The sequence below is a fragment of the Alosa sapidissima genome, chromosome 15 (assembly GCF_018492685.1).
Source record: "Alosa sapidissima isolate fAloSap1 chromosome 15, fAloSap1.pri, whole genome shotgun sequence".
Taxonomy (NCBI): Eukaryota; Metazoa; Chordata; class Actinopteri; order Clupeiformes; family Clupeidae; genus Alosa; species Alosa sapidissima.
In genome coordinates, this window is record NC_055971.1 from 22,826,125 (window position 1) to 22,842,679 (window position 16,555).

At 42.1% G+C, this 16,555-nt stretch overlaps 3 protein-coding genes across 4 annotated transcripts; 1 reads left to right on the plus strand and 2 right to left on the minus strand.

The window, feature by feature from the left end:
• The first annotated feature begins 2 nt into the window (after positions 1–2).
• Positions 3–4,095, plus strand: tekt1 (tektin 1). Its single transcript, XM_042063631.1, has 8 exons — positions 3–133; positions 1,077–1,267; positions 1,396–1,561; positions 1,647–1,775; positions 2,030–2,176; positions 2,456–2,681; positions 3,495–3,691; positions 3,823–4,095. Exons 2-8 carry the CDS (start codon positions 1,078–1,080, stop codon positions 3,980–3,982), a joined length of 1,215 nt encoding a protein of 404 aa, XP_041919565.1. The 5' UTR covers positions 3–133; position 1,077; the 3' UTR covers positions 3,983–4,095.
• A 4,891-nt stretch (positions 4,096–8,986) lies between these two features.
• Positions 8,987–11,755, minus strand: LOC121683794 (F-box only protein 39-like). The gene is made up of 3 exons (XM_042063629.1): positions 10,363–11,755; positions 9,450–9,626; positions 8,987–9,330 (listed from the first exon to the last, which is right to left on the minus strand). Exons 1-3 carry the CDS (start codon positions 11,512–11,514, stop codon positions 9,202–9,204), a joined length of 1,458 nt encoding a protein of 485 aa, XP_041919563.1. The 5' UTR covers positions 11,515–11,755; the 3' UTR covers positions 8,987–9,201.
• A 110-nt stretch (positions 11,756–11,865) lies between these two features.
• Positions 11,866–14,525, minus strand: xaf1 (XIAP associated factor 1). Of its 2 annotated transcripts, none has more exons than XM_042063634.1 (8): positions 14,421–14,525; positions 14,037–14,172; positions 13,871–13,927; positions 13,130–13,364; positions 12,844–12,911; positions 12,556–12,750; positions 12,298–12,357; positions 11,866–12,200 (listed from the first exon to the last, which is right to left on the minus strand). In XM_042063634.1, the coding sequence occupies exons 1-7, from the start codon at positions 14,465–14,467 to the stop codon at positions 12,301–12,303; spliced, it is 795 nt and encodes a 264-aa protein (XP_041919568.1). In that variant the 5' UTR covers positions 14,468–14,525; the 3' UTR covers positions 11,866–12,200; positions 12,298–12,300. The 2 variants fall into 2 exon arrangements, with proteins under 2 accessions (XP_041919568.1, XP_041919567.1); XM_042063633.1 differs by having other exon boundaries at positions 12,294–12,357.
• Positions 14,526–16,555: the final 2,030 nt, after the last annotated feature.

Below are 16,555 nucleotides of genomic sequence, written 5' to 3' on the forward strand. Positions count from 1 at the left end.
AGGAAGCGTTACCGTGACAACCGTTTGTTTATCTGCCCTGGAACTCTACAGCCAAGTGCTGCAAGTAACATTGTAGACACAACAAAACACTTCGCTGTTGTTACAGCACTGCAAATCCAATCAGTGTGGTCAGGTAGGTTGTGTATTTTATTGTGTATATGTTGGATCCATTGCCTTATTTGAATTAAAGGGAATGACAGGATTATTTTTGATGAACGGTGGACATCTTTAGCCTAGATTTCTATCGAACGCCAACTGAAGTAACGTTACTAGCTCTAGCCTGTTTAGCGAAGTCAAATATTATAAGTTAAGATCAGTGTTTCTCAAAGTGTCGTCCGAGGACCACTGGTGGTCCTAAAGCTATCCCAAGTTGTCCGCAAGCAGACGTGGTAAAATATAATATTGATGAGTTTTTTGCAATATTGAACCAACTTGTATGTGCAACAAGTAAGGTTAAGACAATAAGCAAGGTGGTTTAGTGAGTACCGTGTAGCCTATACTGCAGCAGCAGCAGCATTTTATTTAAAACGCCTTTCAGGACACCCAAGGTCACTTCACAGATAAAACAAATAGAAGAACGCTCTCTCTCCCATGGTGCTGAGGTTCATCTTGGGCACCTTGAGCAGACCAGCTCATGAGGATCGCAGCGACCGGGAACTGGTATAGCTTTCCAGGAGGTCGGCGAGTTGGGAGCAAGGTTATGCAGGGCCTTAATAGGATCTTAAACTGGACCTACTGGGTAACCGGTAGCCAGTATCTATAACAGTACAGGTGTTGGCTTGTGGACTTTGTGTCTGTTACTATCCTGACTGCAGAGTTCTGAATTACTGCAAGTAGGTGTTCTGTATGTTTTTATTTATTTTGCTAGGTTAAGTGGTTGTTGGTCTGAAAAGGTTGGAGAAACACTGAGTTAGACCACCTTTTTCTACCTCAATTTGTTATTTTGTTGGGTTTGACCCTACATTCCCTCTGTCTCGGTTTCACATATCAACTTAATTTAATTGTGAGCAAGGCACTTCATTTAATTGTGAGCATACGCATATTTTGAACACTATCTAAATCTGTTCTCCAAACAGGATGTCCAGGCTGATCGAACCTCCACCTAAATTCCTACCCCACGAATGGAAGCACGCCAACAACGTTCATTGTGGGAATGCAGAATCAGAGCGAGCCCGCTCTGAGCGTCTCACTGTGGAGTCGCAGCGACTGATGGAGCAGTGTGACAGGGCGACCAAACATATGCAAGATCAGGCCAGTAAAAGATTGGGTAAGCAACTTCATTTTTGCATTTGATGCACCAAACGTTTTCACCATTTATAGAAAATGCTCTATATTACTGGTGATGATAGATGGTGAAATAGACGTGTTATGCCATGCTTGCTTTAAACTATGAAGAACAGAGAATCCATGACATCAAATTCTGGAAACTGGAGCTGGACAAGAAGCTGAATGAAGTGGTGAGCGAGACTGAGAACCTAATCACCAGCAAGAGCAGAGTGCAGAGAGCCCTGGAGAGCTGCTTCCAGCCCTTGAAAGTCACCGTGCAGTGTCTTGCAGAGAGGTGAGCCAACATAATGTTTGTCTGATGTAGCCACAGCCCAATGCAAACCCATCCACTTCAACATATGCCTGACTGACTGTTCCAGAGAGAAGCGGGTGGGTATTGACCTGGTGCATGATGAGGTAGAGCAAGAGCTGATGAAGGAGAAGGAGGTGATCGAGGGTGTAACCACCCTCCTTCAGCGCACTCTGGAGCAGACCAATGAGCAGATCAGGTGAGAGGATTAGTTCAGTGATGCCATGAGCTATCTGTGCAGACACACAGTATGATATGCATTTTTGATTTGCATAATAAAATGGATCTTTTCAGTATTTTCATTATTTTTGTTTTATGAAATTGTGAGGATTGTTCATTCTGCTGATAATTACGAATCACAACATTTCACCTGAACCTGAGCTTTATTTTACCAACTATAGTCAGAGTATTGGTATCTCATCTCTTCTAACACATAATTCTGTGCATTTCCAGGCTCAACCGATCAGCAAAGTATTATCTAGAGAAGGATCTGCAAGGCAAATTCCAGGCAGAGAAGATTGATGATTTATGCAGCATCCTAACCAGCACCAATCAAAAGATTGACAGCAGAGCTGGAGTCTTGGAGACTGGTCCAGCAAGGTAAAAACAGGCTTCCCTTGCAAAACTCAAACCTCTAATATTATTGTGTTAATTCTGTGGCATTGTACCCTATTGGCCTGCAGGGGTCAGTCAGAGTCCACTGTTAAGTGTGTGGATAAAATTGCACCATATATTTTATGAGTGGTTCAATAGTATAAAATCAATTCACTAAGAAATTGTAGCAATATATCTAAATATAGGTCTTTATTTGACTTTGTACTTTTCCAAAGAATATGGTGTCAACATTTAATCTTTATGCGCTGGATTCACTGTCCGCAGTAACACAGTGACACCGGACGAGTGGGAGGCATTCTCTGACATTAACATCTGCAAAGCTGAGAGGGAGAGAACCAACTCGGTGTCTCTGCGGTCCCTGGTGGACAGCCTGCTGCAGCAGACAGCCACAGATATGTCCCTGCAGCATGAGGCCACAGGTGCCGCTTTGGGGATAAACGTGCAGAGGACCAAGAGTGCCAAAGCCCTACTGGAGGACCATCTCAGCAAGGTGTGACCACAAGATGTTTTAGTCCATTTCTGTCCTCACAAGAAGACTAAGGGCCCGAGTTTGACGGCAATATAGGTAGGGGGAAACTATGTCAGGGCGGGAACTCTGAAATGGGCGATATCTCATATATTGGGGAAGCTGTGGCCCACTGGTTAGCACTCTGGACACTCTGGGTTACCGGTTCGAGCCCCGACCAGTGGGCCACGGCTGAAGTGCCCTTGAGCAAGGCACCTAATCCCTCACTGCTCCCGAGCGCTGCTGTTGAAGCAGGCAGCTCACTGCGCCGGGATTAGTGTGTGCTTCACTTCACTGTGTGCTGTGTGTGTTTCACTAATTCACAGATTGGGATAAATGCAGAGACCAAATTTCCTTCACGGGATCAAAAGAGTATATATACTTATACTTATACTTTAAGTGAAAATTGAATAAACCAATCAAATACAACCAGTTTTAAATTCTGATCTATCTATCTTTTATTAATTAACTTTGGCCTAACTCTGACCACTTTGTGCATCTGACTTCACTCTGGCCACAGTGCGCTTGCATTGTTGGCAAAGTACGCTGTCAAACTCGCACCCTCTATGACCCACAATGGCCTCTATTTATAGTAAAACCTTCAAGTTAGGAGAGAAATCTTTACCTAGTATTCATCTGTTTTGTTTGACTACTCAACTGTGAACCATGTAGATCATGACATTTTTGAAAATATTCAGTGCTGCAAGAAATATTTAGGCTACTCTTTTCCATACTACGTAACCCTTGTAGTAAGCTTGTGTTGCTTTTGTATTAACACATTGTTTCTCTCTTTTTGAGGTATTGGCTGAGTTGGCCAGCCAGGAGAGGAACCTGGAGGCCCTGCGTGTGAACATGGCAGATAAGGAGGGCCCTCTGAAAGTGGCTCAAGCTCGGCTCACAGCACGCAGCCTCAGGCCCGACGTGGAGCTGTGTCACGACTCGGCCCAATCCCAGCTACTCACAGAGGTCCAGGAGCTCACCAGCCAAATCAACAGGTGAGCAGAGGATCAGAAAGCTCTCGATCAAAATACTAACATTTTTTTTTTTTTTCGCTTTAAAAGAAATGCCCTTTGGCATTTATTGTTTTCTAAACGTTTGCCTGCTCTCCCCCTCATCCTGGACTCAGCCTGCAGGAAGCCCTGTGGGAGGCCGAGATGGAGCTCCGCGCGCTGGCCCGCAGCCAGCTGGCCCTGGAGGAGCAGATCCAGGTCAAGGTCCATTCCCTGTACATCGACGAGGTCATCTGCACCCAGCTGCGCCAGCCAATCGTCATTCACAACTTTTGAGGAGGGGATTTAGGAGGAGCCAACTAATATCACAGTACACATAAGCAATGCTCAGGTTCTATTTACAAAGATGGGAATTACTGCAATAAAGCTGAAAGTTATGCATCATGAAATGTGGGGAGAAAGTCAGATTGTGTGGTTTTGTTTTACAACTTAAAATCAGAAAAAGTTGGGACATTGGGTAAAATGTGAATAAAAACAGAATGTAATAATCTGCAAATCTCTTAAACTCATATTTAGTTGCAAAAAGGACACGCACAACATATAAAATGTTGACAATGACACATTTGACTATTTCATGGAAAATATATGTTAATTTTGAATTTGATACCAGCAACATGTTCTAAAAAAAGTTGGGACAGGGGTAACAAAATGCTGCAAAAGTTGTGTAATGATAAAGAAAACAAAAAGAGGAATGTTTCACAACTAATTCGGGTAACTGGCAACACAATTGGGTATGAAAAAGAGCATCCCAGAGAGGTAGGGTCTCTTAGAAGTAAAGATGTAGGGGTATTCATCACTCTGTAAAGCTGTGTGCACAAATGATAAAAACAATGTAATTTTAATGCTCTTGTGAAGTATTTGGGGAGTTCATCACAGTACATTATATCATTAAAACATTCAGAGAATCCAAAGAAATCATGGCAAACAAGGGAAAGAGCTGAAAAACAGTAGATGGCCGTGGTCTTTTGGAACGCAGATGGCACTGCATCAAAACCAGACCTGTTTCCATACCTGTCATTGTATGGGCTCAGGAAAACCTCTGATAACCGTTGTCTATGTGCACAGTTTGATACTCAATTCAAAAACTGCAGCCAAAATTGTATCGAGGCATGATAAAGAAAATACTACCGTCTTATCTGAGCCTGAGCTTGTTTAAAATGGACTGAGGTAACATGGAAAAGAGTCCTGTGGTTAGACCAATCAGAATTTGCCATTCTTTTTGGAAATCAATTTTGGAAATAAAGAGGAGAGGGCCTTTCCAAGCAACCAACCTTTACTTGGATGCATTAGTGCATTAGTGCCTACAGCATGGGAATCTTGCACATCTGACAAGGCACAATCAATTCGGAATGCTTTTTTCTAAGGAAGACCTTGAATATTTAAGGAAAACAATGTATTCCAACTGTTAAACAGTATTTCTTCATAGAGGAAGAATCCAGGTGCTAAAATGGCCTGTCTATAGTCCAGACCTGTCAAATTTGGTGCATCATGGAATGAAAAACATGATTAAGAACTAGATGTACCGCATAGCGGTACAAAATATGACTGCCGCTCAGTCCTGTACATCCATTCCGTGAAATTAAATCATATTAATGAATTTGTCTCCATCTTCTACTCCATCCCCCACTCTTAAAAAAACTTTTGTGTATGCTTGTTTTGAATGTGTGTTTGCGGGCCGCACACAAAGTAGCCTACTGGCGCTGCAAAGGTGAATAGATTTGTAGCACTTGCCAAAAAATGTGTAGCATTGTTATAAAACCTTTAAAATATCTAAACAATCACAAGTAGGGCAGTTCATCACAGTCCATCCATTGCAACTGGACTGATGAAAGGTAAACCTGTAGGCTACATTATATTTGGGAAAAGCAGAAGGTAGCAGCATAATGTATTTATTTATTTATTATTAAACAAAACAATCCCTCAGTTCCATGCAGTTTTCAACAGCTATCAAGAAGAGAGGTCATGTCATGGATTTTTGTGAATGTTTCTTCTTCTACATATAGTTTAGTCATCTAGTTCATATGATATTCAGCTTTATTGTCAATGCACAAATTAAATACCAGTAGTCTAAAACAAAATGCCGTTTTACCCAGGTGGTGCAAATAACTGACATGTCCAAAAGGGCCTTCATGAAATGCGTTGCTAGACTGCATACACATTTTAACGGGCCAAGTTGAAGAGCTACTGTCCGTTATTGTTTGTGCAAATAATATGCTGATTCATGTTCCCATTTTGCAACTATGTTATACTACACAACATAAATTGTCACTAGGCTATGCTGGCGACCCAAATAAAATCTCCTTTGGGAACCAATGGCTTACAGTATCAAGCTAAGCTGCCACCTCTTGGCGAAAAGTTAATAGTTTTGCATATTAATAGTAATACATTTCACGCAGCTGTGTGAATCACGAAACGCGACACTTTACCCAACCCACTGTACAGTAGCTCAAGGTCTATGGGTAAAGCAGCCATAATGAAAGCGTTATCATTGTTTGGATACTTCACACACACATGTTTTTTGGGTTCCCAAACTTTTCCACAACAAGGCCCCCCAAATACCACTAGGTTCTGGCCAAGGACCCCCTTTATTAAACCCATCGACAATACTACGGCAAATGTAAAAATACATTAAGCTAATCCTAATAATTACTTTAGCCACAAGCACTTCGCGATGGAGCATACAGTGTGTAAAAACTGCATTTGGGGCTTTCTGCTATATGAGAGCTATCACTTTACTATTACTCCCAGTCATTATCATGGAAAATATAATGTTCAGATATGCGACAAATTATTATAATGGCATTGTATAACAACCCTCATAGTAATAGGTATATTTTACATTTTTCAAATGTATTTATTGGTTTCTTTTATTTTTCCTTCCAACTTGCTGAGGCCCCCCTGGCACCCCCTCGCGGCCCCCACTTTGAAAACCACTGGCATAGACTACTACTACCAAGCTGGAATCAAAGCACATCGACTCCCCTCTCACACCCTAAACACGCACTTCGAACAAACAAAAAACGTCTCAGTCTCACGGTATAGCCATCCTAAATCATCCATCGCAAAGAATGATTTTTGTAGCACGTGCAACAAATATGTGTAGGTACAGCCCTGCCCTGGATACATCTCTCAACGTACGCTCTAAAACATTTGGTTTAAATGGAGATGTAGATCACGGGTGCGTTAATAAATCTACATTGCGGCGAGTTGACACAAATTATTCACTTTGACGAATTTATTTCAGTCCTAGTTACTTTACTTTAAGCCATGCTCTTCCTTACTTGAATCACCTTTGAAAATAGAGGATTGAAGTAGCCTAGATGGGTGTTTGGGAATGAACGTTGACTCAGATGCTTTTTGAGACTTTGAGCTAAATGTCCCAGCCCGGTGTTTAGGATGCATCATCAGGTTATCTTTCAGGTAGCCTATATTTTCCATTAGAAAACCATCACGTAGCGAACGTGTTGTGGCTAACTCACTTAGCTTCTGTTAGTAACCTAGGTTATGGTTATAAGCAAATGAGATGACAGTCGAAAGATGCAATTAGTGCTGTTATCAATTTTCTTGGTAGCCTATAACCGCATTTATGGTTTTCTACAAATACATCAATAATCAAATTGGCCTCTATCACTCAACCAATGCTAACGGTAAGATTATTTTACCTACTCTAGGCTATTGATATAATTTAAGATTAATGTAGCCTACCTGCCGTAAAAACCAAGCATGTCCGATAAACAATCGCAGATTTATTTCGGCTTCAAGAAGAAATGGGAATTACATGTCATGCAGAAATCATCCTACCCTTATTAGACGTTCTCAGCGGTAAACTAATCTTGTCCTTGTAGGAAGCGTAGTGTCTTTCCAACCCACTTTAGATTAACTTCCAACAAAATTACGTCTCACTGCAACGATGCGCCATCTGGTGGACAAACGACTACGTGACGCTAATACTGGAAATGCAGCCAAATTATTATGATGAATATTTGGTTTTCCTTTAATCCTACTGAATTTGTAATTATGTATCGGCCGTTGTAATTGCCGATACTGATGGTATGTGCGTACCTGTGTGTGTGTGTGTGCATGTGTATATGTGTGCACCACCATCTACAGGCCAATGAGTGTACAGTCACTAAATGTACACTAAATGTACACCCCCCCCCCATGGATTAAAATTCTACGAAACTTGGCATACCCCCAGAGAATGTCAGGTAAATCATACACATAAAATGTGGTGCAGTTCTGAATATCTTAACTGAAGAGAGGGGCGATTAAAGCAGAATGATATTGCATTTTCATTTTTTACCAGGGGGGTGCAAATCACAAATGAGTGATTATGGGCTAGGTTGATGTGGGCCCTTGAGACCAACATACCATAAAAATTTCTTCATCCTTGGTGGCACGGTTCAGGTAGTTATTTAGGAATGGTCGTTTGGTCCCCGGGGGCCCAGCGCGGTGGGGGAGTGGCCCCCGGGGACCAAACGAAATTTTTCCGTAAAAGTCTAGTGGGGCTACATACCCACCAAATTTCATGTGCCCCGGTGGTTCGGTGTCCCGGGTATCGTTGACCAAAAATTCAGGAAGTAGATGACGGGGGGGAGGGGACTTTGACAATCCCTATATGACCGCTTCGCTAGCAGCAGTCATAATTAGGGCTATCAATCGATTTAAAAAATTAATCTAATTAATTACATACTCTGTGATTAATTAATCGCATATATAATTTTTACTGTGAAAGTATTTTAAATATTTAAATTCAAATGAATCATTGAATAATCAGCATAAGTGACATTAAAGTTCAAAAACTATTTTATTATTATTTTCACTGTTCAAATAATTTCCATAATAATCTACGATATGACCTAATATGCTGAGGGAATAAATTCAAAAGTGCTTCGGGAAGAAGTTTTTTTTTCACATGCAAGGCATTTCAGGCCACAGATATAACCTAGGGGACACAATGAAAATAAATTAGCACTCCCCTCAATGTCACTTATTTCTTTGCATTGATGTGCGACTATAGAGTTGATGAACTCTGGTGATATGCAAATTCCTTGCTGCAGACATCGCAGAGGACTTTATTTTCAACACTTTATTTTTTATCATTCTAATTTTTACTGACTAGAATGGCTCGGGGTCATACGGAATCGATTAATCTGCACTAATTATTTTAATCAGTTTTTTTTTTGCCAAATTAATTAATCGAAATTAATCAATTATTTTGACAGCCCTGTTAAGAATACTTCAAACTGTTAAGCAACTGAAATCCTATATCCTAAACATTTACAGAACCAACTTTTTCTTATTTGGGGTTGTTCACGGTCATGATCATTTTATTTATGCACAATATTTTACATTTATAGCATGGGCCAAATAGATCTTAATTGAAGTCCATGAAACATATCTAATTTTCTAAATACATCTGTAATGTCTGCCTACAGCTAAGAGATAAGTGCAGCTGTAGTGGGCTTCAGAGCTCCGGCTGGTTCTCAGTGCTGTTAGAGCATGGGGTAGGAGATAGCGAAGTAGTTGAGCTCAGTGTCTATGAGTTTCCTGTAGCGTAGGTGAATCTGATCCAGCTGATTGTCCTCTTCCTGGGTCTCATACTTGTTTGTGTAGATTCGCACCTGCCAAGTTAGCACACCAGTCAAGATGACCACTCAGTACAATGTCATCGTAAAACACATTCTATATGACAGCCACTGCCCCTTGTCTTACTTTTTCTGGTTTTGAGTATGCATCTTACTTTTATGGTTTTGAGTATGCATTTCCTCTCTATCCGACTCTGCATGAGCCTCTCTAGGAAGCTGATGTCCAGGAAGGCCCAGACCTTTAAGTAGACTAACTTTTTGCACATCAAAATCAACTCCATTAGTTCCTCGTCAACCTGCTCATGACTGTTGTTCAAGTCCAGACTCAATTTCTGTTAGGAGAGAGAAAAGAAAAAGAATATGCTTTCAGAACGCAAAACACAATGTATGTTTTAAATGTTGAATACAATTTTATCTTTTAGACATGACATTGTTCAGATTCCCCTGGTCACATATTGAACATTGCAGCATTGCAAGCCGCAGTGCAAGTCACATCATTCAGAGTGGTTGTCAGTGCAGCTGACTCATAATGCCTACCAATTCAATTCCAGCACAAGTCGGACCAGACTTTTTAATGCCGCTTCTCATTCATTCATCAGCCGCCTTGTTAATAACATGGCTGGGAGCTGCATTTAACACCCACCACCATCCACCTTTGTCTGTGTGGCTCTCAGCCTTTCAAACCCCCCTCAACTCATGTTTAATTATTCTCGCTTGGTTATTGAATGCAATGCGGTGTCTGTTGGAGCTTTCTTGCTGTCCCTTTGGGTAATTTTTGCCCACCTTCCTGCTCTATTTGTGAAGGAACTGCAGAATAGAGCTATCTCGCCAAGTCTATGGGGAAACCCTTGAGATATATATGTTATTGATTTGATAAAAGTGGTCTTGACCAGAGTAGCTTAGAATGTCATGCAGTATTACGTCTCCTTGCCTCCCTGCCTACTAATGAATGAATTGCATGTTCACTACTTGTAAGTTGCTTTGGATAAAAAACATCTGCTAAATGAATGTCTGTGAATGTATGTCCAGGTGCATTTAATCCATGTTATGTTTGGGCCTCCGTCTTACCTGTAAGTTATGTCTATAACAGGGCACCACCTGGGTCAGAGCAGGCTTGGCACTCCATTCCTGTTCACTGAAGTAGCAGCTGGTGAGGCTCAGGTCTCGCAAGGGGATCTCATGCAGCAGGATGCGGTTCAGGCTCTCCAGGCTCAGGATTCGCTCCACAGACATGTGCACACGGAGGTCTGGGCAGCGCTTGGCCAAGTTGGACCAGGCACTGCCCCAGATCACCTGGCCATGTGGCTCATGGATGTGGCAGCGCACCGTGAGAGAGCGCAGGGATCCGCTGTTGTCCAGACCCTTGCAGGCCACCGCCAGAGCTTCCAGTAGCTGGTCTGACATGCAGCTGTAGTTAATCGTGAGGGACCTTAGACCCTTAAACCGGCACATTACCTCAGCGAAGCCAGGGCTGTTGTACACAGCAAGCGACTGGGAGAAAAAATCCTCCAAGTTCAGGGTTGCCAATCCGGGACGTCGGCCAAGGTGCACGTGCTGCTGGGCCGCGGCGACTGCCTCGAGGACCTCCAGCCCCTGCAGCAGGTAGAACCGGGCCCCTCGGAGGTTCAAGTAGTTCAGGTAAGAGCCCTCCCTGCGCAGGTAGAATGTCAGGCTTCGTACCAGGCTGCTGCGCACGCTACGGCACCAGGCCGAGCGGTCCAGGTCCATGTGCTTGACGGTGAGGGAGCGCAGGCGGCCTCGGGCTTTGCGCAGGGCAGACAGGAATGCCCGCATGGTCTGCTGGAAGCGCCGCGTCACCAGGGAGTTGATGGGGTGCGAGAAGCGGATCTCAAGGTCCTCCAGGAAGCCACCGTACGTCTTGGCGAAGTTGACGGCCGTGTCCATCTCAGAGCGGTGGGTTCGTGACACGCGGCCTGAGAAGTTGAAGGTGCGCACGCGCCAAAGGGACGGAGAGCGCACCACGTGGTGCCACTGGCGACACACAAGGGCAGCGCGCACCCGGTCCCGGTCACGGAGGTGCAAGAACACCTGCCGCAGACATGTGTCTGGAAGGAGGGACCACATGAACTGACCACATTCTTTATCCTCCTCTAACTTCTCTAACTTCATTTTTTCAGTTTCACCCTCTTCCCCATTCCGATGTCCATGAGTGTCGCAGTCATCACCTGAAAGAACTTCCCCTTCTTCAAGATACTCCATTCAGAGACAAATAGTAGGCTGGTTACAGATGATTTTCACTAAGACATACAGTCCTCAGGGGAATTGTTAAGTAACCTAAAGACACTGTTGGAAGTGCAATAGCTACCCCTGCTTACAGTACAGTCTGCTTAACCTACCTGACTGTTTTTGTCAAGACTAAAGCTATCTTTTAGTTTAGACACCTTTCCGAATTACATTCGGTCAGAGGTGTTAACAATAGGGTTGCGTTATGATTGTCAATACATGATTACATGAGGGCTTATGCTGTCACTATGACATCAGATGAACAATCTGTGACCTCATAGTGGTGCAAAGCTCAAAGGAGTTTAGATTTAAGCACAAGGTGGAAAGTTGATGCTTTACATTAACTTTATTGATGTCATGGAAATGTAAACAACATTTTACATTTTAAACGTTTGAAACAAACATTTTGAAAAATATTTAACTACCTAAATACATGAAAATATTTGAACGTATCTGTGAATTTTATTTGTATATTGTATTTATTGTTCTATTTTTTCCTGAATTGATATCACAACCATCTTATATTTCAAATTTCTAACATTAGGCTATGTTAAATGCTCACATATTTCAAACATAAGTGAGTTAGCGTGAGCGTTTCTAAGTACTTTACAGATGGAAGGAACATTTTGTTCACTAATTGTAGGGTCATCAGGCGCATCATCCTATGAAAGGAAATATACATTTGAAGGTTTACCATTGTGATTGTCAACTAATTTAATAATCATAAGGTAGTGAATATATTTCAGTGGACTCACCTACATTTCACTTCCTTTTATGGATCTCAGTGCACTTCAGATGTTCAAAAATTTTGCACTTTTTCTAAGGGAGAAAACAGATGGCCTTGTCACCACATCTGTTTCACCATGAAAGTATTTCAGTGACTACCGTGAACCAAACACATTGAGATCATCCATAGGAGAACCAGCAAGTTCTAATCTTCTTTTCTTCAGCTATAATCATTGCAGCAAAAACTAAACCACCACCTACAAAAAGACATTTCCTTAAACATTTCCTTACCACGTGCCAGCTGAGAGTCTTACGTGGCAAAGCCAGGTGGCAGATGGGACAGGTGTTGATCTGGTCCAGATCCTCTCCTCTCTTCAGTACATCAGACAGACGGAGCACAGAATCTGAGTCTGATTCCGGGGCTGAGGCCCGCTCATCTCTCTCGTCCTCCTGGGCCTCGGATAGTGTGGGGGAGGTGCACTGAAACTGGAAGGGGGGAGGGCAGTGTTAGGTGAAGGATAGATTTTTAAAAACCTAATGATATGGTGTAAATGTGCAACATCTATCATTTGGGCCTACCAGATGCTCCTCTAGGCATTCTGATAAAACAGAACTTTTGCATTTCCAGCAAAGAGCTAGAGTTGGCCCTGAAAACAAATGACAATAAATTCACTGGAAGCCAAGTAAAGATATTCACCTTTACTTGCAAACTGTACGTTTTATGTAAAATTCAGAATTGTGGCCACTTGTGGCTAATGTCTTCATCCTTGGACTAAAATCACAAAATAGCCTACGACATCACAGCTAAGCTAAACTATGAAGTGCACCTGACCAAATGACAGAACTCACTGAATATGTACTTAACTGTTTGTGTCGTGAGCTGCAGCTTTCTGCTCATCAGTGATAGCATCTGCTGATGCCGCTGAAGAGGAGCAGATCTTGGCGTGACGGAGCTGGTCCTTCAGGGTGACATAGCGGCCACAGTCTAAGCAGCGCTCAGTCCGGCTACCACAGGCCACAGTGTGCTCCTCCATGGGGGACAGAGGGAGTTCCAGCTGGCAAAACTCACAACTGACCAACCTCTCCTTGCACTCATCTGCCTGGTAAAGAAGAAACACTTCTGTCAGATTTTTTTTAATTCTACAGGACATAGTGAATCCTGACAATTCTCTTATCTTCGTTTGTTGAAGGTAGACCTAAAAGTAGCTGTGATTCAAACTTAAATTAATCAAACTGATTTATTGTCAATTTTGGACAAGGTTATTTGAAGAGGACTTTGTCATAAGTTGATGCCAAACACAAATGATGTTATGAAATCACTATGAAGCCATTCAGCTAATTAGCAAAACAAGATGGAGCCAAGTTAGTCAGGACAATGGTGTGCCTTTCCATTGCACGTCCTTGGAGAGAGAAAGGCGATGATGACTGTCACCAATTATTGTATAGGGCCTACAAAGTTACTGGTTTTCCTTTTTTTACAATCATTGGTTGCTGTAGGCTATCTTTATACAGTGATTGCCAGAATGTGCCACTGTGGAGGGTCATGCTGGTTGTTATGAGATCTGGGATAGGGCTTAGGCTACGCCAAGTCACCTGTCTAGCATACCTCATGATCCATTAGGTGGCAGCGTTCCACTTTAACGTTGCACTTGGAGCAATTAACCTGTTCAGATAATCATAAAACACATGAAATCAAATTCCAAATTCTCTACTACCCACTAACTTAGGCTAATATAGCACATTTCGGTTAAAAGCAGACTATGTAGGCCTACCTGGGTGTGTTGTTCTGAGTGGTGTTCCTCGAGCTGTTCTCGCGGAACCGGCTCATCGCAGTCAGGGCAGACACATAAGAACCGTCTACAATGAGGCTCATGAAGTGCGAAATTTGATTTCGCGATGTCCTTTTTACTTTGACATACAGTAATACAAAACAGTAACATTCAGTAAAGATTGTTTTACACTTAAATACATTTTCTCTGAAGTCAGGATAGCGTTGTTTTCCTTTCTTCACTTTCAGTTTTGCAGTATAGGTCCTACCAAGATACTTCACAATAAATGAACATTTTAAAATTGTACAATATTGTCACTGGACAGAGTATAAGCTACGCCGACAAACATAGTCGAACATGATAGGCTACAACTAAACACAGACATACCAGTTTCCACAGAGAACAGTTTCTTCGTTGTTGTCGTTGTTTTCCATTGTAGGCTAGCGTGTTAAATAACCTATGTTTGCACTTCATCGGAACTGAAACTGAAACCTCAATATAACATTGATTGACATTAATGAGGCGAAACTGCGCCACCTTTTGCTGATTCAACTGATGAGCTTGACATTGCCAATTGCCTTCCATTTAGATCTTTCAATTTTATTATTTTTTAGATTTTCCACATAAAATGTTACACTCGCTGAGATAGTCTGCATTCAGTGGACTGACCTCAAGTAGCCTACCATTAACTTTCGAAATTTTATCGAAATTCGAAAACATTAATTCAATCAATATCATGTATTTTCTAAAGTCGGTGGTATTTCAGATAAGTCCATTGGGCATAACAATCTTTAGACTGCAAGTTCCATAGCACTAATCATATGCTATGCCAGAGTAGGAATTGGATTGAAATTTCCTGCCCAGGAATTTTTAGCAGGATCAGAGATTGGTAAAACACCAGTGTCACTTGAGGGCAATAGCAATTATGTCATTGCTTCCCCCTTTTGCACTCAGATGTGCTGGGGGGTGAACTTACCCTGGCTGGTTAATTTCCTGATTCCAGTCGAGTTGCCAGACGTCAGCTGTAGTTAGTAATGAGTGTAGTTCTTTTTCCTCACACAGACTGGAGGCATATTGGATGTTTGGGCTTTTCAGACTTACAATGTGTGACATGCATAACTAGTCATGTGCATGTGTGGCAGTGTGTATGTCAGTGTGTATCTCTCTCTCTCTCTCTCTCTCTCTCTCTCTCTCTCTCTCTCTCTCTCTCTGTGTGTGTGTGTGTGTATACAAAAACAACCAGAACATCTTGAGGGCATGTTCTCGTCTTTTTATGATGTAGACCTATTTGTAAAGGTGCGAACCCACTCAGACATCGTTCCGTGTGTGTGTGTGTGTGTGTGTGTGTGTGTGTGTGTGTGTGTGTGTGTGTGTGTGTGTGCGTGTGTGTGTCTGTGAGAACACATGCTCTATATCCTTCTGGCTCTGAAACAGTATGTCATAGCTTTCATCTCTACTGTTGTTGTCACTCATCAGCTTCTCAGGGGTGAGGATGAAGCTGGGGGTTTTCTATTCTTCACAGTAAAAAACAAAGCCAACACATAACACTGCAATAAGGATGCTCTATCACTTTCAGCTGCCCCACACTTCCTGTTTACAATTGCACGATTTTATTTGTTATTGTTGTGCATGTGTTTCAACATTATAATATTAAACGTTAAAACATATCACATATAGGCTATAACTAGACAATCACAATAGCATCATGGGGATAGTTGCAAAATTACGTAACATGTTTTACAGTTGTGCTTGTTCTTCTGTTCTCTCAGTAAGAAGGATGGCATTAAGTGTACAATGCAGTGCAAGGCTTGCTTTTATTTTTCCCCCCAAGATATATAAAGATAAGCTCAAGCTCCTCTATGAAAGAATAGCAGATATAGCGCATGTTCCCTCTGTAATAAGAAGCCCTTCCTGGGGTGTTTTCCACTGGCTTTGTCAGTTCAGCCATTTCCCACCCTGCTTGATTTATCACACAGACCTGAGCCAAATTCAACCCAAGCATGTGCACGCAGGGATCAAGAGGACTTATTAATCTGTAAATTGACCCCTTTTTATATATTTAAAGAAATGCTTCACCTCAACATGTTCACAAGGATCTAGCTGTGTGGTTAATTGCCATGTGGACTTGTTGTCTACACAGCATAGTTCTCTGAAACGGGTGCCCATTTTTAGCCTGCTGTGAAATTTGAGCATCATGTGATCCAACAAAACAGAACACCAAGGAAACGGCTGTGGAAATAAAGAAATAAAGAAAGAAATATATGTGAGCACACACGTTTTTGGGATTACTGTAAACAAAATAAAGCCATTCAAACCTTTGGCAGGATTCCAATGTGCATTTTTTGATGGGAAAAAAACAGGTTTCCAAGGCAACCAAAGAAATGGCACCAATTAGAACTCTGCGAGGTTGTCTTATTTCAAAACCACCCGGAGACTAGACTAGAGGAGAGAGAGAGAGAGAGAGGGAGGAAGGGAGGCCAATGAAAAGCACAGGGTATTAAGCAAACAGATGAATGAATGGC